The 24,106-nt window shown below is 53.6% G+C and overlaps 2 protein-coding genes across 2 annotated transcripts in view; one reads left to right on the forward strand and one right to left on the reverse strand.

The window, feature by feature from the left end:
* The first annotated feature begins 1,707 nt into the window (after positions 1-1,707).
* On the forward strand, positions 1,708-4,917 carry Fam166b (family with sequence similarity 166 member B). The gene is made up of 6 exons (XM_032891836.1): positions 1,708-1,769; positions 3,511-3,734; positions 3,808-4,001; positions 4,096-4,147; positions 4,230-4,427; positions 4,672-4,917. Exons 1-6 carry the CDS (start codon positions 1,708-1,710, stop codon positions 4,758-4,760), a joined length of 819 nt encoding a protein of 272 aa, XP_032747727.1. The 3' UTR covers positions 4,761-4,917.
* Rusc2 (RUN and SH3 domain containing 2) overlaps positions 4,853-24,106 on the reverse strand; it is a 44,035-nt gene continuing 24,781 nt past the window's right edge. Inside the window, exons 2-12 of the mRNA XM_032891824.1 lie at positions 14,728-16,806; positions 9,620-10,261; positions 9,262-9,447; positions 9,036-9,176; positions 8,209-8,285; positions 7,855-8,029; positions 7,661-7,766; positions 6,992-7,038; positions 5,860-6,685; positions 5,635-5,772; positions 4,853-5,552 (exon numbers count right to left, since the gene is read on the reverse strand). Of these exons, the coding sequence (XP_032747715.1) occupies positions 5,354-5,552; positions 5,635-5,772; positions 5,860-6,685; positions 6,992-7,038; positions 7,661-7,766; positions 7,855-8,029; positions 8,209-8,285; positions 9,036-9,176; positions 9,262-9,447; positions 9,620-10,261; positions 14,728-16,738 (4,548 nt within the window). The 5' untranslated portion in view covers positions 16,739-16,806 and the 3' untranslated portion in view covers positions 4,853-5,353. The remainder of the gene's footprint in view (positions 5,553-5,634; positions 5,773-5,859; positions 6,686-6,991; positions 7,039-7,660; positions 7,767-7,854; positions 8,030-8,208; positions 8,286-9,035; positions 9,177-9,261; positions 9,448-9,619; positions 10,262-14,727; positions 16,807-24,106) is intronic.

Raw genomic sequence — 24,106 nt, forward strand, 5'->3', positions numbered from 1 at the left:
CCACCAAATATTATGGGCTGCGGTTGCCTTAGCAACTTAGCACAAAACACTGAGCGCCTGAATGTCCCGTGCTGTTTGCTTTACTCTAGGAAGCAGTGACATCCATCATCCTGTTTCAGCCACGAGAACTGAGGGGCAATGAATGTGGGTAGGCTCAACATGGAGTGAGGTTAAAAGTCTGCGCCAGCTGTGTGCTTTAAGACATGATCGGGCTATGTTAGGCCATGCAGGCAATCCTCCTGCCTCACCTCCCAAGTGCTAGCGTTAGAGGAGTGTGCTGCCTCGTTTAGCTTTGAGCCTGTTTAGCTCTCAAAGTCTTTAAGGAATGACACTTAGGCTCTAAGTGAAAGAAAGTGACCTTAACAATAACTGAATAGAAAAGCAGGTCAATTCAGCTGCTCAGTCACTCTCAGGTAAGCATTCTCAAGGGTTCAAGATGTCTGCTCAAGTGTTCCACCATCACCTCAAGGACCATCTAGAGGCAGAAAACAACCTCATCTCCTCTTGTGTCTCTCTTGAGGATCGAAGGCTACCCCCCAGGTCCGGCTACGGCATATTTCCTCCATCTTATCCAGAGGGTTAGAAGCCCAGGCTAACAACCTAGAGAGTTTTAAAATGCAGAGTTGGCTTGTCCGCTGGTTTCAGTCCTTTATCCTTACACAACTCTCCTTCCCTGAACCCTCTGAGTGGGGGCCTCCTCCCTCCCTCCCACGGGGTTACCACTCACCAGCATTCCGTGTCAGAAGGCGAGGCGTCCTCCTGAGGCCGTAGTAGCTGCTCCTTTCACTTACCTCAGCGAGGCTGCTGACCCTCAGAGCCTTAGTAAGCTCAGGCATTTTGACCCTCACACTGGAGATCGGAGAAGTTGGGGGCAGAGGAAGTTAAGGTATCTACTCCAAGAGGTTGAGGCCCTCAGACAGAAGCCAAGGCCTGCTGGGCCTTACGCCCCAGTTCTTGCCCCCGCTCCACATCCTTCTGAGTTCATATCTCTGTGTCCTGGTATATACTTGGGTGGTAGAGGACTTGCTGAGCATGTGGCAGGCTCTGGCATACGGGTATAGATTAATTTGGGCTTCAGAGCAGGTGGTAAACAGTACCATCTGCAGTTGCACATGAGGACAGTGGCTCAGTCTTACCCAGAGGCTCATGGACCTTCCGCATTGTGCATCCTGCTGTCCTCAGGGTGCTGAGCTGAGCAGGGCATATCAATGAGTGGACGGAGTGTAGCAGCCATCCAGTAAATAACCCCTGTATTAATTCCAATTACCTTACTGACCATGCCTACAGTCTCTAGGCTTGTCCCCACCCCACTATCTCCCTCTGGGTGACTCAAGCTCTTCTTGAAGCCTCTTTCCACAAGCCTCACAGGGTACCACAGCCCCCTCTCTTCAGCCAGGAAGGGCCTAAAGCAGGGAATCTTTTGAGATAGAGCCAAGTGGCCTGGCAGGCCGCATCCCCCGCCTCCCACCTAGAGGCTTCGCAGGATGGAGGAAGGCAGCTATTCCCCTCAGCCCCTGCCCTGCTCCATGTGCCAGCATGGCACTGGCCCCAGGGAGACCAAGAAGCTGCGTCCTGGTCTGCTGGCTCGGCCCTAGCAATCCCCACCCTCTGCCCCGCCCCCTTCCTCCGGCCCCATAGCCCTGGACACGGTACACAGGGCCCAGAGTCCCTCCTGGAAGGGAAATAGAAAGAACTGCTTCGGTTCCCATGGCTGTGGTCAACACTTTCATCCCAGGGCTCAGCCCTCAGAATCCGCACTATATTCCAGGGTAAGACGTCTCCCCAGAGTGCTCTCCTGCTTGCTTCTGGAACGGGGCTTGGGATACAGGATGGTTCACTCGGACAATGGGGTCAAGCTGACTTGAGACCTGGGTCTGTGGTGTGCCATGGAAAAGGGAGGCGAGCGGCTTTAAGAGCTGGGTCTAACTAAACTTTGTGTTGCCTTCCTCCATGGAAACAGGACGAAAGCGGGAGGGTGGGACACCCAGGCAGAGGGCTCAGCAGGAGGGCGGGACACCCAGGCAGAGGGCTCAGGAGTGCGTGTTCCAGGGCTGGGGAGGAGTAGCTGCAGTGATCACACAGGTCCTGTCCCCAGCAGGTAAGAGACAAAGAGCAACAAAAAATGATCCACAGACTCAAGCGGGGTGTGTGTGTGCGTGGTGTATATGTGTGTGCGTGGTATGGTATGTGTGTGGTGTGTATGGTGGTGTGTGTGTGTGGTGTGTGTGTGGTGGTGTGGTGTGTGTGTGTGTGTGGGTGTGTGTGTGTGTGTGGTGTGTGTGTGTGTTGTGTGTGTGGTGTGTGTGTGTGTGTGGTGTGTGTGTTTGTGTGTGTGTGTGGTGTGTGTGTATGTGTGTGTGTGTGTGTGTGTGTGTGTGGGGTGTGTGTGTGTGTGTGTGTGTGGTGTGGTGTGTGTATGTGTGTGTGGTGTGTATGGTGTGTGTGTGGTGTGTGTGTGTGTGGTGTGGTGTGTGGTGTGTGTGTATGTGTGTGTGTGTGTGTGTGGTGTGTGTTGTGTGGTGTGTGTGTGTTTGTGTGTGTGGTGTGGGTGTGTGTGGTGTGTGTGTGTGTGTGTGTGTGTGTGTGTGTGTGTGTGTGTATGTGTGTGTGTGTGGTGTGTATGTGTGTGTGTGTGTGTGTGTGTGTGTGTGTGTGTGTGTGTGTGTGTGTGTGTGTGGTGTGTGTGTGTGTGTGGTGTGTGTGTGTGGGTGGTGTGTGTGTGTGTGTGTGTGTGTGTGTGGTGTGTGTGTGTGTGGTGTGTGTGTGTGTGTGTGTGTGTGTGTGTGTGTGGTGTGGTGTGTGTGTGTGTGTGTGGTGTGTGTGTGTGTGTGTGTGTGTGGTGTGTGTGTGTGTGTGTGTGTGTGTGGTGTGTGTGTGGTGTGTGTTTGTGTGTGGTGTGGTGTGTGTGTGTGTGTGTGGTGTGTGTGTGTGGTGTGGTGTGTGGTGTGGTGTGTGTGTGTGGTGTGTGTGTGTGTGTGTGTGTGTGTGTGTGTGTGTGTGTGTGGTGTGGTGTGTGTGGGTGTGGTGTGTGTGTGGTGTGGTGTGGTGTGTGTGGTGTGTGCATGTGTGTGTGGGGTGTGGTGTGTGTGTGTGTGGGTGGTGTGTTTGTTTGTGTGTGTGTGTGTGTGTGTGTGTGTGGTGTGGTGTGGTGTGTGTGTGGTGTGGTGTGGTGTATGTGGTGTATGTGGGGGTGTGTGGTAGGTGGTGTGTGGGTGTGGTGTATGGTGGTGTGGGGGTGTGTGGTGTGTGTGTGTGTGTGTGTGGGGTGTGTGTGTGGTGTGTGTGTGGGGTGGGGTGGTTGGCACCTGCCTGTCTGATCCAAGCATGGTCGGGTGTAGAAGGATCAAAGGCGTCTGGTCAGCCTAGGCTGCAGAGTGACACCCGGTCTAAAAGTGAACACACAAGCACTTGCTGCAAGTTCACACCAAGAGTAGGGCTTTGCTGCCTGTGTCAGGATGGTGGTGGTGGCAGGGTCCGTCCTGGAGCTAAGGGATGGATCCTGTACTTCAGGTACACCGGACACTGCCCACTACTTCGGTTCAGCATGGGCCAGACCTATGGGCAGGTGACTGGTCAGCTACTCCGAGGCCCTCCTGGTCTAGCCTGGCCTCCTGCTCACCGAACACTTCTGCCTCCCATCCGGTCTCCAAGATCTCCTGTGATCTCCAGGAGGAGGCCGCCTCCCAGGCGTGGGCACGAAAGGCTCAGCTCCAGCGTAGTCCCTGGGTATACAGGTCTGTATACGGGTCTCAGTGGGTGTACCCTTGCAGAGAATGTCCTGAACTAACACATCTTCTTCTCCGTTAGGTTTTATACCACAGGCACGGTTCATTTTTGCCAAGAATTGCAACCAGGTTTGGGCTGAAGCTATGAGTGATTTTACACAAAGGCGCGGGGCACAGGAGAGTCCTGAACTCGAGGAGGCCAAGGGAGAGGAGGAGGTGGAGAGGGACCAAGGGCCGGAGGCAGAGGAGCCACAGCTGAAGCACGAGTTGGCACAGGTGAGATGGGGCGGGGCTGGTGGGGCGGGGCTGAGTGCCCGCTGTCTCCGGGGAGCCCGAATTTCGTTTTTTCTTTCATTTAACTTCTCACCAGGCCTCCCCCTACTCCATGGATGATACAGACCCGCAGAAGTTCTTCATGTCAGGTGAGAGCAAGTGGGCTGTGACCGCAGGCGTGAGGAGAACCCCAGGATGCCCTGACTCAGCGTCACCCTCCCCCGCCCCCAGGCTTCACCGGCTACGTGCCCCGTGCCCGCTTCCTCTTTGGCTCCAGCTTCCCTGTGCTCACCAACCAGGCGCTGCAGGAATTTGGACAGATGTGCTCCGGGGGCAGGGTGCAGAAGGACCCCAAACCTCTTTCCCCACTCCCTAGGCCCAACTTTCAGACTCTGGGTCTTCTACCTCACTATGGAGGTTACGTGCCAGGTGAGAAGGGCCCGTGAGAGGCTTTGGGAACTGTGATGTGTGAGGCGGGGCAGGTGCTTGGGGGATTGGAGTAAACAGATGGCAGAGAGACAGGTCCGATCTGTGATCTCTGATTTGGCTTTAGAGAGGAAACTTGAAGGCAGCTCAGCGGGGAGTTGGGGCAGATTTTAAAGGGCAGTTTGCAGTCTATGCATCTGGCTGGGAGTTAACTGGCTCTACATGACAGACTCTCTTGGCCACACAGGGTATAAGTTCCAGTTTGGTGGTACATTTGGGCATCTTACCCATGATGCCCTGGGCCTCAGCATTACTCAGAAACAGCTCCTGGCCTAAGTACCTGGATTCCAAATTCTCTTCTCATCCTAACTCACTGATCCTTTTGGAAGGAAGAGAGGTGGGTGGGGGAGGGGCACCAAGAAAATGGCTTGGAGGCTGAGCACCTTTTTATTATTAGGTGTAATAAATAAATAATAAATAAATAAATACATAACAGAAGCCTGGGCTCCTCCTCCCTCTTCTGACGACCAGGCATTGGTCGCTGCCTATTTACAGCACAGGGGGGCTTAGGACTCTAGCCCCAATACTGCTATCCATCTTCACTTCATCCGGCCAAGTGAGCCTACAAATGGCCTCTGGGCCACCTCCCTCCAGACTTGTCTACAACATGGAAATGTTGGCCCAGCTGGGCCAGGAAAACTCTTGGCAGCCCAGCACTGTGTCCCTCCTCTCCTTCTCCGGGTGGAGGTCTGGGACAACTGAGGAGGGGTGACTAATACTGAGCACGGGGAGCAGGCGCCAGCACAGAGATATGTGGCCCCCAGCTCTCAGCATACTTTGTAGCCAAGCCTAAGGGCTTGGGAAAGACTCTCAGGCTCTGAGTCTCGGGGGATATGAGGGTCCCTGAGGCCACCAGCATGCACAAGGCCTCAGTTTTGGCTGCTCCCAGGTGAACTTGGAGTTGGGGTCAATGTCACATAGGCCAGAGGTACCAGGCCAGTGTCAGGGCCACGGCTGCAGCACAGCCAGTCTCCTCCTGCTGGTCCCAGCACCCGGAGGATATCTCCTTTGTGGAAGCTCAGTTGTCCAGGGCCTGTAGCCAGATGGTGGCACAGCGCCTGCACCTCGCTGGAGAAAGAACAAGCGGGGGTCGGAGAAGCCCTATCGACAGCCAGTCTAGTTTCCCAACGCTCAATTCCCCTGGGCGTACCACGGAGGTTTGGAGGGCACAGCTGGAGGGTGTGACTCTTGCAGGTTCTCCCGGGGCTCGGGCTCCCGACGGGCCCCCATCGTCTGTGCTACCAGCTGGAACACAGACTTGTCCAGGCTCAGCCAGTCCGAAGGCAGCCTAGGGGGAGAGCAGACAGATTCTGGTTCTGCCGTGTCCTGCTTTAGACCAGGTTTGCCTGGTGTGTGTCTACCGGTAGGGACTCACCTGTTTGTGGGCCGGGCTTCCCGCTGAGCTTTTCGAGAACCAAAGAGATGTCCCCACTTGATGCCCCCAGGTGAAGGCTCTGGGGTCCCTTCATTTTCCGTTGGTGGGGCAACAGGCCCTTCCCTCTCTCGACTCCGCCTCAGCTCAGCTAGCACGGAGTCAGGGGGGCTCCCCATCCAGAAAGGCCAGCCCCTTTCTTGGCCAACGGCCTCCTCTGGGGCAGGGCAGGCCTCCGCCCCCTCTACTACACCTTCCCGAGGTGGAGGGGGTGGAGTCTGGGATGGCCCCCCACCGCCAGCTCCTTTCTTCTTCTCACCGCCGCCGCTGCTACTGCTGCTACTGCGAGGGAATCTAGAGCCCTCAGCAGTGCCCTCGATGTAGACCTGGGAGCTCTGCATGAGCTGGTACCACCAGCCAGCCTGACCCCCTCGGGCCCACTTGCCGTGATCCGAGCTACCCGGCACCACCGCCACCTCTTCCGAGTCGTCCTCATCCTCTTCTCCACCTTCTGAGGCACCCACCCCCTTCACCCGCTCCCCAGGAGCCGCCCTGTCCACGTCTCCAGGACCCTCCTGGCCTCGGGCCCTGGCCAACTGCAGTGTTGAGTGTGCGGACAGCAGCAGGTCCTGGGACACTCGCAGCAGTTCCTTGTGCTGCCGCTGCTGCCGCCCATTTTGCAGCAGCCGGTGCTGGAACAGCAAGTCCAGGCTGAAGGGCAGCAGGGCTAAGGGCTGTAGCAGCAGCAGCAGCTCCTCAAAGAGGCCGGGGCACACCGTGTGGGCGGCCCGCAGGAAGCCCCAGGGCTGGTAGTGGGTCTGGATGATATCTAGGGAAAGAGAGAGGGACACTGAGAAGCAGCCACTGCGTGTGGATGCAGGCTGTGCACTCTGCTTCAGTCGGCACAGAGCCTGCTGCAGTACGGCCCGCACTGGTGCATGCAGCCCTTCACCTGAAATGGCAGCTCTGAGTTTGGAGAGAAAGGCTGGGGCTCAGCTCACGGCCACCCTAACTGCTGACTCCCTAAGTCTGTTGCTGCTTCAAGGTTCTACGTCAAGTAGTCACCCCCAAACTCTGAGAATGAAAGTCTGGGTGGTCCTCCCCCACGTCCCATTACTGGGGGGTAAGGCATTACCTTCATGGTCATACAGGTGATTGAACCAGAACTCCAGGGACCGGATGCTGTAGGAAGATGGAGTGGAAGTTTAGTATTGTGGATACAGACAGATAAGGAGGGAGCAGGTGCAGAAGGGCAACTCGGGGAGGAAATACAGATAAACATCTGTGTCGGGTGCTGTCCCGCTCCCCTCGCAATGTAACCTGGAAAGTCAACGGGTTTGTGGGGAGTGGGGTGAGCATGAGATTCACAAGTCGGGCGATTGTTGGAATGGAGGCGGCCTGCATGTAAGTCAGGGTGACTACTGACTGAAAAGGCTGCTGGGGGCATAGGGAACGACTACGTACTACCATGGCCCGTGTTCCGAGGTGAGTTTTGTTCGGAAGCGGGATTTGGAAGCAGAGTTGGAGTTGAGAGATTAGTGTGCAAACCCTGAACATCGAGAAACCCATCTCGTTTCTAAATAGGCCAGGCCACGGCCTTTGAGGTGGAGGAGGCTGTCGGTGGGTGCGAAGTGTCAGAGGACGGTGGATGCAGAGTAAGGGACTGCACCCAGGGGGGATATCCCAAGGCCTTGCAGAGACACCGCAGACACCCCTTCTGCCTCCTTCCGGGCAGCCAGACCCTTAGAGGAAGCAGAGCTGTGGTGGGGCCGGCTGCCCACATCTTGCCGTTCTAGGCACTCACTTGAGCAGGCCGAGGATGAAAGCGTTGAAGCGCATAGTGTGACTGGTGAGTTCTGGGAACTGGCTGACTTTGTTGTAGAGGCCATGCAAGACCTTGGTGGATGGGCCTGGAAGAAGACGGGGTTTGGAGATGACATTTCTGATTTCCGAGACCGTAAACTCAGCCTGGAGTCAGTGTGGCAGTCTAGTACCCACCTAGCTGTGTGGAGGCCTCAACCACACTCCAAGGCATGTTTTTACGTTGGCCGATGATCACATCCAGCACGAAGGCCTTGAGCCCATCCTCCAGAACAGCCTGGACCGCAGGGCACAAGTACTTCAGAACCAGGTGGCCTACGTTGGGGCTCACAGAGCTGTTCCCCAGCTTCGCCTGCAGACACATGGGGCAACCATGAGAAGCCTGACCTTGGTCTGTCTTAGGCGGCCCTCCTGGGTCCCCCTGGCCACTTCCATCACCGAGTTCCAACTCTGCTCTGGAGTCAAGAGAGCAAGGGAAAGTGACAGCTGAGTCTGCAGGCCATAGCTCAGCTCCCGGCAGTCTCAGCATACCTTGACGCCAGGGTCCCGGCTTGTGCCAAAATGGGCCACAATAAGGTCCACCGCGGTGTTGACAGCTTTCACCAGCCCTGTGGGAGAGAAGTTGATGTGGCAGGCAGGTCCCTTTTGTGAGACTCTAGCCCACCCCATGGAGGTGGACCCCTTGGTGGGGGAGAGGAAGTTGCCCCTCCCCATCCATGGTTCTCGAGGTCCTTTCCTTCCCAGAGGGGTTGGCTGCTCTCTTAATGGAAGGCTTTCCCTCTCTGACCTTCGTGCTTCACAAGCAACTCTGCCTTCTCCTCTGCCGAGCTCCTGCCCCTTGGCCCACTTGGTTATTTACCCTGAAGCAGCTGCGGGGCTAATTAGCTGGTCCCCAATCTGCTGACCTGCATGCTCGCCCAAAGGGGCTCCAAGCAACCGAAGTACTTGGGGGCTTTTTGCTTTGTTTCTTTTATTTGTTTGTTTGTATTTTTTTGAGATGGTCTCCCTCTGTAGCTCTGGCTTTCCCTGGAACTGACTAGGTAGACCAAACGGGCCTTGATCTCGGAGACCCACCTGCTCTGCCTCCCGAGTGGTGGATTAAAGGTGTGCACCACCATGCCAGGCTCCAGTATTTTTAAATTACGTATTAGTCTCTCTCATGGTACTTAATTTGGTAAGGGAAGGGGCTGAAGCCGGATTAAGTTCCTGATACATGGTCATCGCTCACAAAGACACTACACAAACTTCTCCCTCTTGCTCTGACGCTCATGGGCTCCTTATTGGTAGCTGAGGTTTTAGACGTGTACCGGGCACGCAGGTACTGATGGAGGGGTCCCTGGCCCGGTGCTGCTCCGTACCTCTTTTCTGAAGGATGTCAATGGAAACGGCCTCCGAGTTGCCATCTGGAGACAGACAGAACTCAGCTGGAGGCTTCTCAGTTAAGGAGAAGGGGTCCTGCAGGTCGGGGCAGGTCAGTGATAATGGCTTTGCGATCTGACCTGGAAAGAAGGGAAAAACCCTGAGAAGCTGTCCCCCAGCCCTTCCCAGCTTGCCCTGGGCACACCGGGGGCCTTGGCCACGCACCATTCAGACGGCAATTCAGATGGCTGGTTGTGCCGAAAGAACCGGGGAACTCGAAGATGGGGTTCCTGTGGGCCAGCCGAGCTTCCTGTGGCCTTCGGTCTAGGCTTCCCGACACACCAGGAGGCCCTAGTGGGTTCTTCCTCCTGTATTCCCGCCACTTGAGGGCCTGGGGGGATAGGTGGTTGACTGGAAGCAGACGAGAGGAAAAATTAGAAGGAAGCGGCTTCTCACCTCTACCTAGCAGCCGTGCGAAGTTCCAGGGCTAGGCAGATGCTGTGGGCGCGTGACGCCTGCGGAAGGCAGAGGAAACCACCCAAAGGAGATGCAGGATTGCTTGGGCTACAGATGAAGCTCGTACCATTGTTGGGCCTGGACGCCATGCTGCCCTCGCCACCTCCTCGAGCCAGACTCTCTGTCCGGGTGAAGCCAGATCTCCAGGAGCCCAGAGGCGGCAGGCTTCCTGTGCCATGAAGCCGGTACTCAGCCAAGGTCGGAATCTTCTGGTCCTCCTTCCGTGGCTGCTGGGAGGTGGCAGGCCGCACAGGAGGAGGACAGGGGTGGCTCCATGGCCGTAGACTTTCTGATGCTGTGGCCTGCTCTGGAGGCGGGGAACAGGAGGTAGAGGCAGATGAATCGGTGCTAGACCCAAAGGGGCCGGCACTCCGGACTGGGGAGTAGCTTCCCAGGGGTGACGGCCTTGAGGTCTCTGGCTCAGGCCCAGCGTTTCTGCCACCTCGGCCAGTGGTCTGGGATGGGAATGCCTGCGGTTCTCCCGAGGGAGCTGGGGCTGAGCCTTGAGCAGTAGAGATAACCAGTGGGGCAGGCTGCTGTGCGCGGCTGCAGCCCGAGAGGCTGTAGAGCTGGGAAAGGCTGTGGAGGGCCCGGGCCTTGGCCAGCTGCTTGGGGAAGTGATGCTGGAACACGAACGGCTGGATAGGTAGGGTGGTCGGCCTCTGTTCCTTGCTGTAGCGAAGGACGGGTCGGCTTTCAGTGCCACCCCCTGTAGCGACAGCGATGGAGAAAGACTGAGACAGAGACACGGAAACCCACACGAGAGGAAGAACTGAGGGGAACTAGGAGGTGATACCCAATGGGGACGGTGGGCTAGCCTGGGCTGCAGGACCTGAACAGGGGCAGGCAGGCTCCCCCTGGAGGAGGGGATGCTGCCCCTCCCTGTAAGGCCGACCTGTGTTTTACTTATGATCTGGACTGCCTTCTGCCTCTCCACGTTCTCACCTCTGCAGGTGGCAAGGTGTGTTTGGGGCACGGGCTCCCTTGCAAAGGTAGCTAGCCATTTCACAGATGGCCGCCGAGCCCGCGGCATTGAGTTCCCCTTCTTGGCCATCCTGCTGCCCGGCTTTTTTCTTTTTAAATGAAAACAGTCTCACTAGAAACACAGTTTGCCAGCCTCGTCCCAGGGAGGCTTTCAGACTGTTCTCATCTGTCAGCCCTGCCCGTTTCTGTCAATGGCAGACCCACTACAGACCCAGTGTCAAGACGCTGCTGACTTCACGCTCTCTCTACCATCACCCTTGTGTCCACTCACTCACACACTCCACTCTGCTGTTAAACGAATCCAGCAGCAAGACACGTGTTTACGTGCAGCCAAATCGGGCAAATGTCTTATCCCTATGTACCCACAATCCTGATCTTCCATTAGAACTTCGGAATCCACATCTACTCTCTCTGAAAAGGAATGTTCTCCAACTCTGGGATTTTTTTTTTTCCAGCCACTTTTTAGGTCAGTGTTTCTTAAATCACAGAACCAAACCGAGGCTCAGAACACGGCGGGGTGCCACAGTATTTGTCAATGGACTGCTGTCTCATGCTGCACATCTCTAAACAGACACAAGGTGGCGCCACACACACTTACGGGGCCTAAAACCCTGGGCGTGGCTCAACAACTAAGGCAGGAATTCTTTCTTCACACATCAGGAAACTTATTTATGTTTGTTTTTTTTTGTTACAGACTCTCAAGTAGTTCGGACTGACTTTGAACTTGCTACGTAGCTAAGACTGGCCTTGGTTTCCCGATCCCCCTGCCTCAGCCTCTAAATGTTGGCTGTGTTACAAGTAGGAGCCACCTTGCTGCACACGGATCAGAGAAATTTAGAGACATTAAGTCATTGTCTCAAGTTAAGGTCACTCAGCAGGGAAACAGCCGAGCCCAGAATGTTGTCCCAGCCAGAGTCTAGCTTCTGGGGCCCATGTTCTCCCCCACATCACATCACACGCAGTGATGTCAGTCAGGCTGGGTTTGCCAGGCCATTTTTCTTACTCACATCTATGAGTCATGAGGGGTGGGTACACAGGTTCATAGAGAAGAATTTCAGACTCATGCTCCCTGGCAACCCCAGTGCTTAGAGGACAGTCTGTCATCTTCCTGCATTCTAGAAACCCTCCACTCAGTCCTTAATCACCCTGGTCACTGACAGCCTGAGATTCCACCACCACCCTTCCTGCCAGACCTCGGGCCCAGGAGCGCTCTCACCCCGGTTCCTTTCCCGGCTGTAAAGTGTCGGGAAGTACTTCTTAATGTGTTCGCTGTTACTTTTCACAGGATTTCCAGAAAAGTAGGGACCAAATCCTCTCAGTCGCCGTGTCTCTAGGGTCCAGGGGCGCATCATAGGAACCGGACGGTTAAATGAATGAATCTACTTCTGATTCAGTCGTCTCCTCTATCTCAAATTACCTTATATAAAGCTAGTTTCTTGAAAAATAAACTTATCTGTGGTTATCGATCTAAGTATAAAGATCGCACGTGTTGTGTACCTGGGAATCATCCCGAGCTCCACAGGAAAGTCAGTCAGTGCTCAGTGTTCCGAGGGAGGGAGGGAGGGACCGAGGGCTGCTGGAATCTACCAGCACACATGGCTCACCTCTGCAGGGCCTTGGAAACGGCCGATGCACATTTTGTAATTTGTTACTCGCCCAACATCAACTCAAGGAGACTTTGCAAATTGAATTTCACTCTGGCCTCTGCTTCGTTAGTTTTGTTCTATCAAGATTTGGCAAGTTCCCTTTTCGTAAATGTCAATCCTGCTGCTCAGGGTCTCGGGTGTTTCAGCCTCCTCCAGTCATGTCCAAACTGGCTTCTCCTTGCCTACCCACACATTTAATGAACTGCCAGCTCATTTGTTGACTTTAAAGAGTGCACAGAATCAGGGGAAAGACCGGTGGCAGGGGTCACTGGAGGTTGCCTTGACAGAGAAGTCGCACTGGGACTGGGGAGGGAGCTCTTCTGGTACAGAGCCTGCGCAGTAAGGCAGTACACCCCGTCAGTCCTATCCAGAGGGTCTTTCCTGTAATCCTAACGGGGAGGCAGGGGTAGCAGCATCAAAACTTCAAGGTCATCCTTGGCTACCATGTTCGAAGACAACCTGGGAAGCGCAAGACCCTGCCTCAAAATAGTTTAAAATGTAAACCTTATTTTGTGTCTGTGTGGGGAGAAGAGGCACGTGGCAACCCAAGGCCAAGTTCTTTCTTCCCCCATTTAGACTCCTGGATCAGTCGACCGGCAAATGCCTTTACTGGCTGAACATCTCTCTGACCCAAGAAAAATTCTTAATATTTTAAAAAATATTAAAAATTCTTTTCATTTCTTAATATAGTGAAAGTACTTCCGTGGCTGGGCCTCTCCTGTCTCTTCCTCTCTCCTCACCTTCTCTTTGGTTCCATTCTCTTCTACACATGGTGTGTGTGTGTGTGTGTGTGTGTGTACGCACGTTTGCATGTATGTGAGTACTTGCAGGGGCCCTAAGTTGAGATTGGGAATGATCCCTGATCCACCCATCTACCTCAAACTCAGAGCTCTTAGATGTGGTCGGTCTCCGTAGCTAGTGTGTTCTGGGTGTCCCTGTCTTGGCCTCCCGAGTCTGGAATTAAGGGTACGCTGCCACAGCTTCTAGGTATTGGTGGTACCTGCAGGTTTTGAGGGTGGCAACTGTGGTACCAGGGAAGTGTTTTAGTCACTGAGCCACCTCTCCAGACCCCCTTTAAAATATCCAAACATTTTGAGACCATAGAGACTGGCTGGCCTGGAACTTGCTATGTAGAACAAGCTGGCCTCGAATTCATGAAGGTCTACCAGGCCTTTGCCTCATGAGTGCTGGGGTTAAAGGTGTGTGTCACCAAGCCTGGCTGAAATATATATTTTAATGATCATCGTATGTGTGCCGGTACAGGTGAGGCAGTCAGAGGACAACTTTGTAGAGCTGGTTCTGTCCTTTCACATAAGTTCTGAGGACTGCAAGGGCCTATACCTGCCGGGCCATCCCACTGGCCCGGTCTTAAACTTCTGATTGGTTTTTCAGCCTTTGATTCCTAAATGACAGGATTACAGATGTGCCCGTCAAGCCCAGCTTCATCTTCAACCTTGATGGCTGCTCTGCTCAGCCCTTACGTCCTGGTGTCCCGGCTTCTTGTCTTGTTTACTTTGTAATTCCACACATTCTCCCTGGATGACTAGTTTTAACTATTATCCCCCCCGCCCCTCCCAGTAACTTCCTACTCTACATGGCGGTCTCTCCTATCAGGAAGACACTTCTCCACCGTCTTCACCCAAACCACCCAGGAGCTTTCTAAAATGCATGTCAAAACGTGCCATTAAGCAAACAGAAAACCAAACCAAACAATGCCAACACGGCCACTCTCCTGATGAAAATCCTTCAGTGGTTCAACCCCACCCTCCAGGCTCTGCTACGTCAGCCTGCGGCAGTTCCTGGAAAGCACCAGGTTCTGCCCCTGTATGACGGGCTCTCCAGTGAGCCTAGAGTGCTCTTAGAAGAGAGACTACAAAACCTAACCCCAACCTTTCTTCCAGGCTTAAATGTAAATCACTGGGCCCCTAACACGCCAGACTGGCAGAGATATCCTTCCACATTACCGACGCCTTACACCGCCACCTTTGCGTGCTCTCTTCCTGCCCTTTTGCTCTGTCCTTTGTAGGAATCCCTTGAGGACAGATCCTCTCTCCAGCGCTGCTGCAGCACAGACCCTGCTCTAAAGTAATTACTCGGGACAGAATAAACCATAAAGCTTGGGAGTCCATGAATGAAAGGTCACGGTTCAGTTCTGGGGTTATTCTTTTTTCTCTTACGGAAGTGGTCCCATTTTCCTGCCCATGTTGGCTGCCCTCACGAAATTCTCCTGCCTCAGCTTCCAGAGGCACAAGCCATCATACTCAGCCTAGGTCTCTCAGGCTCTTCAGTGCGGGATTACCGTCAATGACCAGAGGACAAACGTCCCTGCTACCCACTGTGGCTTCCCTGCGGGGCATGTCCCTGAGTGGCCTTAAGCCCTGCACGTCTACAACTGACCCATGCCTAGTCTCCCAATCCTAGTGATCTATCTGGCACTCTCTTCTCCCCGTCCCCACCCCTGGGGCAGCGCATGTGCTGGACCAGAAGGAGAGGTCCAGGCTGGCATGGAACAAACACATAGCCTGGTATTCTCTGAGCTCCTTACCGTCAGCTCTAGCTCTTGCATCCCTCTGGGTATGGCTGTTGGCTGGGCTCCCTAGGAGAGCAGGCACAGGATCCATCGGCTGGGCCAAGAGTCCCTGCCCAGAAGCTCTGAGGCTAGGAAGTAGCATCTCACTGGACTGGGGGTCCTGACAAACCTGGGTGGACCAGGGTTCTGGGCCAAGGAGGTCCAGGCTTGGCCCCAAGGGCATGGACGGCAGGCTATGGCTACATCGGGTGCCCTCATCGAGTGGGCCTGCCCTATCTTGTTGGGCTTCTTGGATGGGCGAGAACTCCTGGGAAGACTCTCCAACGCTCACCCGAAGTGGTGGGGAGCCAGAGCCTGCAGCTTTCTTCCGGCCTTTGGCCAACTCAGCAAAAGAGGTAACCCTCCTGGGCGGGGAAGCAGGCCCAGCCAGGGCCGCGGGGCCCTCACTTAAGCGCACTGGACAACTTAGCATGCGCTCCAGTGAGCCCAGGCGAACGGCGGGGCTGCGCTCTAGGCTTCGATCATAGCTCCGAGAGCGTTGCCGGCCAGTGCTGAGGTTGGGGGGGGAAGTATTTGTGTACACTTGCCCTTCAAGGACAGTGGGGCCCATGGTGGTCGCTGCTTCTGTTGAGGAACCCACTGCTTCTTGTTCCTCTGGCCTCTGGAAGAGGTAATACTCAGAGGGCTGGCTGGGGTCCGGGTCCGAGCCGGGGCCTGGCGGAGGACTTATCTTGGTGTGTTCTTCCGAGCAACTGGTGATGGACGAGCCAGCGGGGCTCGGGGAGGACTGGGAGGACAGGTCACAGGTGACAAGTTTATAGTAATTTTGTGTGGCCACTACAAGGCGGGCCTGGCTCTGGAAGCAGGCTGTGAGGTCAGCCACGGCTGGGCAGGGCTCACAGTGTGGGCGGTAGGCATTGCAGTTGGCATCGAGCTCAGGGGACGAGGCATGAGGACACCCGCAGCCCTCTTCCCTGTCCCCACTCTCGGGGTGGTGGGACTCACAAGACATTCTTGACTCGGCTGGGGAGGGCTGCAGGTCCAGGTAAAAGGCTCCAGGGTCTGCGTGGCTGCAGAAGGAGGAGTCGCTGCAGGACTGAGGGACGGAGTTGAGGTTGGCACGGGGGCTGCCATGCATCTTGTTGTAGAGGGTGCTGAACGTGACTAGCACCCCGTCGGAGCTGTTACAGGAGGAGTCGCTGACGTAGCCCATGGACTGGTCAGCTGCCTCGGACTGACTGGACGTGCTACTGCAGTGGCAGTGCTGAGCTCCTGAACCGGAACGCCCAGGGTGTCTCGGGGATTCGTCGGAACTGAGCTTCCACTCTTGTTCAAAGGAAAAGCCAGAGATGTCAGTGTTGCCCCCTCCACTGCCACTTCCCCCGTGTCCCCCACACTCGTCCAGCTCCATCGTCTCAGCCTCCGGCTCTGGTCGGCAGCAGTGGCTATTGCCGCACTGGGTCCCCAAGGTGGTCGCTGGGTCCTGTTCCTGCCCCTCCACCACTCCAGGCCGACTGCGTGCTGCGCCCCACGGCCTGCCCTGTCCGGGGCCAGATGGTGGCAGCTGGAAAGAAGACAGATGGAAGGGCTGGCTGGTGCTGTGCAGGTGGAACGACTGCTGGGTGGCACCGTCACCAGTGCTGCCATCGTGCAGGTCACCGAGTCCTGTCTCACCCACACCTTCCTGCACCAAGAAGGGATTGTGCCGTTTGGGAGCTCCAGGGCCTCGTCCATCCCGACTCCTACTCTTGACGCCGTCTGAAGACCGTGTCGGTGCCCCTGGGGCCGAGTGCAGGCTGGTGTACAAGAGGGAGTCAGCTTGTCCTAGGTCTTGGTCAGGCTGTGTAAGGCCCAGCTCCGGGGGGCAGAAGGGATTGGCTCTTGTTCCCCTGCCACCTCCACCGGCGCCCCCACAGCACTGCCTGTCTGGGACTTGGCAGTGCACTAAGGGGATATGGTGGACGATGAGGGTCTCTCCAGTCAGCTTAGGGGGGCTATCCATTCTGGAAATTTCCAACAAGGGCATCAACAGCACCAGACACTGCCTTTGGAGCCCAGTGGGGCAGAACACATTTCATCAGGAGAGCTTGGCACCTGGAAAAGAAAGGGAACCTAATGTCACCTCCCTGAAATCAGGGACAGCCCTTCCCCAAATTATTTTCAGATGGACAGGAATCCTCGAGGAATAAACAGTCTGGGTCAGGGTGGAGCTCTGACAGAACGGTAACACTTTCTGTATCGCACAGGTCCGGGTCCGGGTCCCGAGGCCCCACTTCATTTTAAGGTCACCATGTATCCAAGTTCAGTAAAAGGCCAGGCCTCTTTTAATGGCACACGTGAGGGACATGTTCCCTCTTTTCTTTTCTTACAATTACATTTATTTACTTAGAGCGTGGGGTTGCGTGTACGTGTGTGCCCCAGTGTGTGTACGGAGCTCTCCCACCACCGTCTCAGTCCCAGGGAGTGAACTCAGGATGCCAGGTTTGTTGACAAGGGTCTTATACCTCTCAGGCCTTCCCCATTCTCCTCTAAGCAGTAAATAATGCACACACACACACACACACACACACACACACACACACACACACACGGATGTCTGGAGAGCACAAGGTGCTAAGGGAAGGGACGGCGATGCCTGGCATGCAAGTTTACGGATGAGGAGAAAAACATTAGACACGTATCACATGCTCATAAAAATTAGTTATAATTTTGTAAGAAATGTATCTCAAAACATACTCTACCAGTTGACCAAAGACTGCCAGCACTTACCCTTTCCCTCCCGTTTGGATCCCAGAGCCCTTATTCCTCTGATTACTGTGGGCTACTATGGTTTTTTTTTTTAATTAATTAATTAATTTACATCTCAAATGCTGCCCCTCTTCCAAGTCTCTTCTCTTTTACTCTGAGAGTTGGGGGACCACCCTGGGTATCTTCCCCACACAGGTGCATCACATCTCTGCCAGGCACATCCTTTCCCGCGGAGGCCAGACAAGGCAGCCCAATGGGGGCCATCAAACTTTGGCTTTAGGGAGAGCCTCGGCTCCAGCTGTTGGGGGGCCCACATGGAGACTGAGCTGCACGTCTGTTATATATGTGTGGGGGGTGGGGTGGGGGCTTGTTCTAGCCCATGTGTGTTGTTTCCTTGGTGGCTCAGTCTCAGAGCTGTGTGACACTCTTAACAGCTTCATAAACACGGTGGAGGGGACACTGGGATAGCTGCAAGTATGGCTGATGTTGACCTCTCCCTCCACGGGGAGTATCACCACTCTTCTCCCCAGCCCATCACCCTGTCGTACTCTCAGACCTGGCAAACATGGGCCTAGCACAGTTCTGATGCTTGTTTAGGTCAGGGTCAGAACCTTTAAAGTACCTTAGTTTGGCTTTGTTTTAGCCTACAGCCGTGGCTCTCAACCTTCCTAACGCTGGAATCCTTTAATCCAGTTCCTCGTGTGCTGGTGACCCCCAACCATAAAATCATTTTTGTTGCTACTTCATATGTGCAACTTCGCTGTTTTGAACCACTTTGTGCTAATGTGTAATGCTGTGCTGGATACCTGATATCCGACCCCTGACCCCTGTGAAAGGGCCATTTGACTCCCAAGGGTCACTGCGGAGGTGGGAAACCAGTGGCCTGGAACCTTCACTACTGGGACGTGCTGGAAACTCTCTAAAGTTCTGTCAGCTGTGAGGTCCTCTGGTCTCAGCCCTGTGCAGAAATGACCCCTCGAACTCTCTTTGCCTGGGCTGCCAGACTCAGGCCCTCTTTCTCCTAGACTCCCCTAACCATCAATCTCTCTTCTCCCTTTACATGCTCTGGCCCTGAATCCCCCATTTATTTTCTGTCCATCATTTAACTGAGCCTTTGACAGCACTGAATGTTCAAACTTTAACTCATGTAGACCCAGGGCCAGGCTCCTCGTATGGAGGAAAGGGTCAGGAAAGTCACGAACGCCCAAGGAAACACACTAAAGGAAAACTCAATGTCCAGTAACTGTATGCGTCAGGGATAATTATAGTAAGTTATAATTAAACATAATTATGCATTACAATTATGTACGCTAGATCACATTAAAATTATGACTTCTGAGAGGAAGTCTCCTTACTGGATTTGTTAGTGCTACTGTGTTGAGTACGGTATTCAGCATGGATGTGGATAGGCAAAAACTAGAGAAGTTAAGCTAAGCTACAAGGTTAAGAGTTATAGAAGAAAAAAATAACGAGAAAAAAGAATTTTGAGATAGGTCTTACGAATCACAGGCTGGTCTCCAAATCTCTATCTAGCCCAGGATGACCTTGGATTCCTGCCTCCACTTCCCATGTGCAAGGACCACAGGCATGCACCACCATGCCTAGTTTATATGTGCGAAGGACTCGACATGGATCTTCATGGGTGCTTACCAAGCACTCTACCCACGGAGTCCATCGTCAACTGGAGAGTAAGCCTTGGTAAACTGAACCAAATGGTGGTGTTTCTTACCTCATTAAACATCACTGTGCTTCAAAGGGTATCACTAAAAAGGTACGAAATGAGCCAGGGGACAGGTCAGATGTAAAGGGCTTCCTGGAGACCTGAGTGCGGTCCCCAGACTCTGTATTAAAGAGGCAGGGCACAGTGGTACACACTTGTAAACCCACCACTGGGGAGGCAAGGACGGGCAACTGCTTAGGACTTCTCTGGTCAGCCAGCCTGGCCTGCCCGGTGAACCCCAGGCCAGCGAGGGACCCCGTCTCAAAACCGAGGTCCCGAGTAATGACCCGGAAGTTGACATGCATTCACTTCCGCATACACACACAGGAGCCACCCGGCAGAGTGGGAGAAAGTACTTTTAAATCATACTCCTGACAGTGGTTTCTAATCAAATTATACAAAAAACTCGCACAACTTCTTTGTTACTTTTTCTCTTTCCTTATAGACCTCTGGATGGCCTTGGACTCATCCTGTAGACCAGGCTGGCTTTGAACTCACATTAATCTATCTCTGTAGGCCTTTGCCTACAGAGAACTAGGATTAGAAGTATGTGCCACCATACCTCTCACTGAATAGATGCTTCTTTAAAGAAGGCCTAGGTGTGGTTTAGCAAGATGAAAAGATGGGTGGGATCACTGGTCATTAAGAAAATGAGAACCCCAATGAGATGCCACCGCTCTCCCAACAGTCTCCAAACCAAAACACACAGCCACCGCAGCACTGTTGACGGATGGCATGGATGACTACAAGCCTCACTCACGGCTGGGCCACTGTGAAATGCACAGGCCCGAAAAAGCCATCTGACCTCAGAATGTTACACAGACCCAGCAAGGGGAGGGAGAACTCGACCACACAGAAGCCACTATACGTGCGCTCACAGCAGTAGCATGCACAGTAACCAAGAACACGGCAAGCCCCAAGCCTGGTAGCTGAATGAAAAGTAAAATGTGTCTCTCACTATTTTACATTCCAGCTAAGAATTAGATCACATGTGATATGCACGTGCGACGTACTATTACTTGGCAATGAAGATCAGTGAGTCACTAGAACATGCTACAGCATGGACGAGCCCTACAGGACATTAAGAAAAAGAAGCCATCACAAATGACTCCTTCGTGTGGTGTATGATTGATTCATATAAAATGTCTAAAACAGGAAAACCAACTGAAAGGTAGATTAGCAGTGTCCAAGGGCCGGGGCAAGTGGAACAACTGCTTAATAAAAGATGTACTGCTTTCGGACACTGGCAGTGGCTTCACAGTGAATAGAACGACTTATGAACTGTATTGAGGATAAGGCTACCCCAGGCTAGCCAAGGGCTACATCGTGAGATCTGGTCTCAAAGAACAAAAACAAAACCCACAAAAGGTTATGGTTCTGGCAAGAGGAGTGAGGCAGAAAGCCTGCTGCAGTGGACCGGAGTGGGCATTTGCAGAAATAAAGTAAGAGCAAGACAGGCAAGGGGGAACAACGGCTTAGTGACATTTCGAGGAACAACAACAATGGACATAATATTTTTAGGGTGGTTTGATATAAGAGATACAAGACAATTTCCTCTTACTTCCTTCTACACACACACACACACACACACACACACACACACACACACACACGGTACACGCTATGAGGGAAACAAGGATGACAAGACTCTAAAACTCCAACAATGATCAACCAATTAAATATACAGTCAGGTGTGGTGCATGCCTCCTGCCAAGCCTGCCAGGGCTACAAAGTGAAACCCTGCCTACCCCCAAAATGTGTGCATGCGCACACGGGATGTGTATGTGTGCACTGTGTGTGCTCACACGTGCATGTGTGTGATTAAAACAATCCTATGCTATTAGCTGAATACGGCGAGGTCCTGTGGTCCCAGCTACTCAGAAGGCTGAAGCAGAAGAGTTTCTCCAACCAAGGATTCGAAGCCGGATTGGGTGTACAGTGAGACCAGGGCTCAAATAGACCAGGGTAGTAATATGAGAATCGACTTAAAGAGGAAATAGAAGACGAAGTGCGTGTGTGTGCACTCGCGTGTGTGTGTGTGTGTGTGTGTGTGCATACGCATGTTTATATGCATGGGAAACATACAACAAACGTTTACAGTGCTGGTCTCTGTGGAGCAATTGTGGATGATTTTCTTCCTCTTCTGTTCCATCTGTATATAATACACACCACGACGGTAAATCATAGTTTTCTCTAAGCGAGGGGGTTCTTCTTACATACAATATTAGATTTTCCTCCTAGGGTTCATAGATACATCAGGCAAAACACGCATACACGTAAATAGAGAGGGGTTGGAGATATAGCTCTGTGACAGAGTGTTACAACACTGTGAACAACAACGGAATTAAGATGCATCCAGGAGGGTTGAGGATTTAGCTCAGTGGTAGAGCGCTTGCCTAGCAAGCGCAAGGCCCTGGGTTCGGTCCCCAGCTCCGGGGGGGGGAGATGCATCCAGGAACCCTAGTTTTTTGAACATAAAAAAAAAAAGGAATGAAATGACATCTGTGGGGTAGGGAGAAAGCTAAGGAGGAGTTCAAGGCCAGACAGAGCTATAGTCAGTTCAATCTAACCCGGGCCACTGAGACTCTGACTCTAACATACATGAAGAGGAATCACATGACTAGCTGTTTGACTTTGCCTCAAACACTACAGAAAACACGTGTGAGGTATCTAAGATTTCTTTCCTGGGAGCGACTTGAACTAGAATCAAGACAAATTTAACACTGTGGCCACAGGTAGAGAGAGCTCAGATGAATGAACTCCCTTCATACTTTTTGTTCCTAATTAAAGAGAGGAGGAGGAAGCTCTCACAGAAGAGGAGCCTCCTACCCACATCTAACTCAGTAGACAGAGTAGTGGCTCAGCCAGCACGGAAGGCGTGACATCTATGTGTACAGATGCTGGGAATCTCCGATTCCATCCGGAACATCCCCAAATAGTCACAGGCATTTGTGTGGCGAGGGTTTGTTTGTTTGTTTTTGAGACAGGGTCACTCTGTGTAGCCCTGGCTGACCTAGAACTGGCTCTGTAGCTGAGGCTGGCCTCGAACTCAGAGATCTGCCTGCCTCTTTCCCCACAGTACTTAGATTAGAGACGCGTGTCATCATACCCATAACACATGAGGAAACAAAGGCTGCAGGGTATAGGCAGCCACTCACAATCACAGCTGAAATGGCTCCAAGCCCCGGTATGTCCAGCTCTCAAGGGTCTACTACTATTCATTCTCAAGTGCTTGAGGCCAGTCCTCTCCCTCAAGTCCGGTCATGACCCACACCTGTTTCCTCGAGGCCACTTACATAGGCTCTATCAACTAGTCTGAACCAGCCACGTCGGCTTTCACGCTGTCATCCCATTTTCTCACATTAGTCAATCTTGCTTCCTGTCCTTCAGGTCTCAGGTCCCAGGCCCTCATCCTGGCCCGTTCCCGGTTCTCACACCACTTCCCCTTGCTCCACACCATTCACAGTCCTTGACTTGATGGGAACTAACCTACTCCCACAACACCCCCCCGCAATGCGCAGACAGACACACACCGTACAACCCGTCTAGTCTCCGAGTTCTCTACCAGGGTGAATGGCGGAAACAGAAGAAGGATCTGTCTGCCTACGGACAGGATAACTCTGGAAGGAAGCTTCCTGCCTTTGTTCATCATCTGTCTGTCCGTCCCTGAACCTAGCTGCTGCTTTTCTGGTTTCTTCAGAGCTCGCAGGGAGGCAAAGTCACCCATTGCTAGACTTTAGTAATCTGACCTTGACCTGAGGTCCTGCGGAGAGCCACGGTGGGGCTGATAGTCTTCTCCAGGGCAGGAGGGAGGGATGGTGGACTGGGGGATGTTAGTTTAACATACATAGGCTTAGGTTCCTTCCTGCTAGGGAGCTGCTCTGTATAGAAGGCTGAGTATAACAGGTCAGGTTCCTCCAGCATCGCGGCGTCCCTGTCCCCATACATTGTGAGGCATTTGCTCAACGTTCGTTCTTACTGCATCCAGACCCTGAGCTTGGCAGCTTCTCCCGTAGCAGAAGGGGGATATGTCTGTGTGCATACATGCATGCATGTGTGTGGAGGAAAAGACACACAACCTCCTTGATAAAAATGCAGGGATCCCTGCGTGGTTTTCAGCATAAACTTCAAGAGCTGTAGAGGGGTCTCCACACATTCAGCCTTTGTGTCCAACTGACAACTGCAGCGACAGTGGCTTCATCAGAAATACCCAGAAAGAAAGAAAGAAAAAGATCTTGCTTCTCCAAACAGCATTGGCTCAAGCCTCTTTCCTTCCGGGCCCATGCATGCAGAGATGGGTTTGTCCGAGCATTGCTGGCACACTTCCTTTCTGAGAGACAAAGCCACCCTTCAGGAACCAGAGCCCAGATGCTAATGATGATCCTGCCTCTGCCTAGCTGCTAAGCCCCCACCCTCCACCCCAGAGCCATACCTCTGCAAGGAACCTCGAGCTGGACCTGGTGGCTCCCGCTCCTTTTGCACGTCCACCGTGCTCTACCTCGACGATGTCAGCTGAATCACTGGTCCTCAATGCTTGCACAGGGGGGACCGGGCTGATATCCTAAGATCTGATTTCTGTTAATACAATGGCATCCTAGCTAATGCAGGGAGGCTGCGCAGTCTCAGCCTGCCTTCTCGCCGCTGCTGCCACGGCTGCTGGGCTGCGGTGACGTTGCTGCGAAGGGGGAGGGATGGGGAGGGAGAGGAGCAGGCAAGCCCACAGTGCAGCCACTCAGTTCCCCGGTCGGTCCCTGGGGCCGGTTAGCCTGGGGGAGGGGCATAGAGAGAGAAGTCAGCCACAGAGGGCAGTGGGTGCTGGAATTCCGAGACTTTCCACACGGCAGTGAAAACAGGGAGAGCTGAGCCTGGCTTCCCTTGGGTCCTAAGTGTTGGGAGAAGTCTGGGCAGAGCCTGTACGCTTCCTTC

This window comes from Rattus rattus, chromosome 1 (genome assembly GCF_011064425.1).
Source record: "Rattus rattus isolate New Zealand chromosome 1, Rrattus_CSIRO_v1, whole genome shotgun sequence".
Taxonomy (NCBI): domain Eukaryota; kingdom Metazoa; phylum Chordata; class Mammalia; order Rodentia; family Muridae; genus Rattus; species Rattus rattus.

Coding starts and splice junctions, on each gene's coding strand:
- Fam166b (XM_032891836.1), top strand. CDS start 1,708: ATGGCTGTGGTCAACACTTTCATCCCAGGGCTCAGCCCTCAGAATCCG. Junction 4,002..4,095: donor TGAAGCACGAGTTGGCACAG/GTGAGATGGGGC, acceptor ACTTCTCACCAG/GCCTCCCCCTACTCCATGGA. Junction 4,148..4,229: donor GCAGAAGTTCTTCATGTCAG/GTGAGAGCAAGT, acceptor CCCCGCCCCCAG/GCTTCACCGGCTACGTGCCC.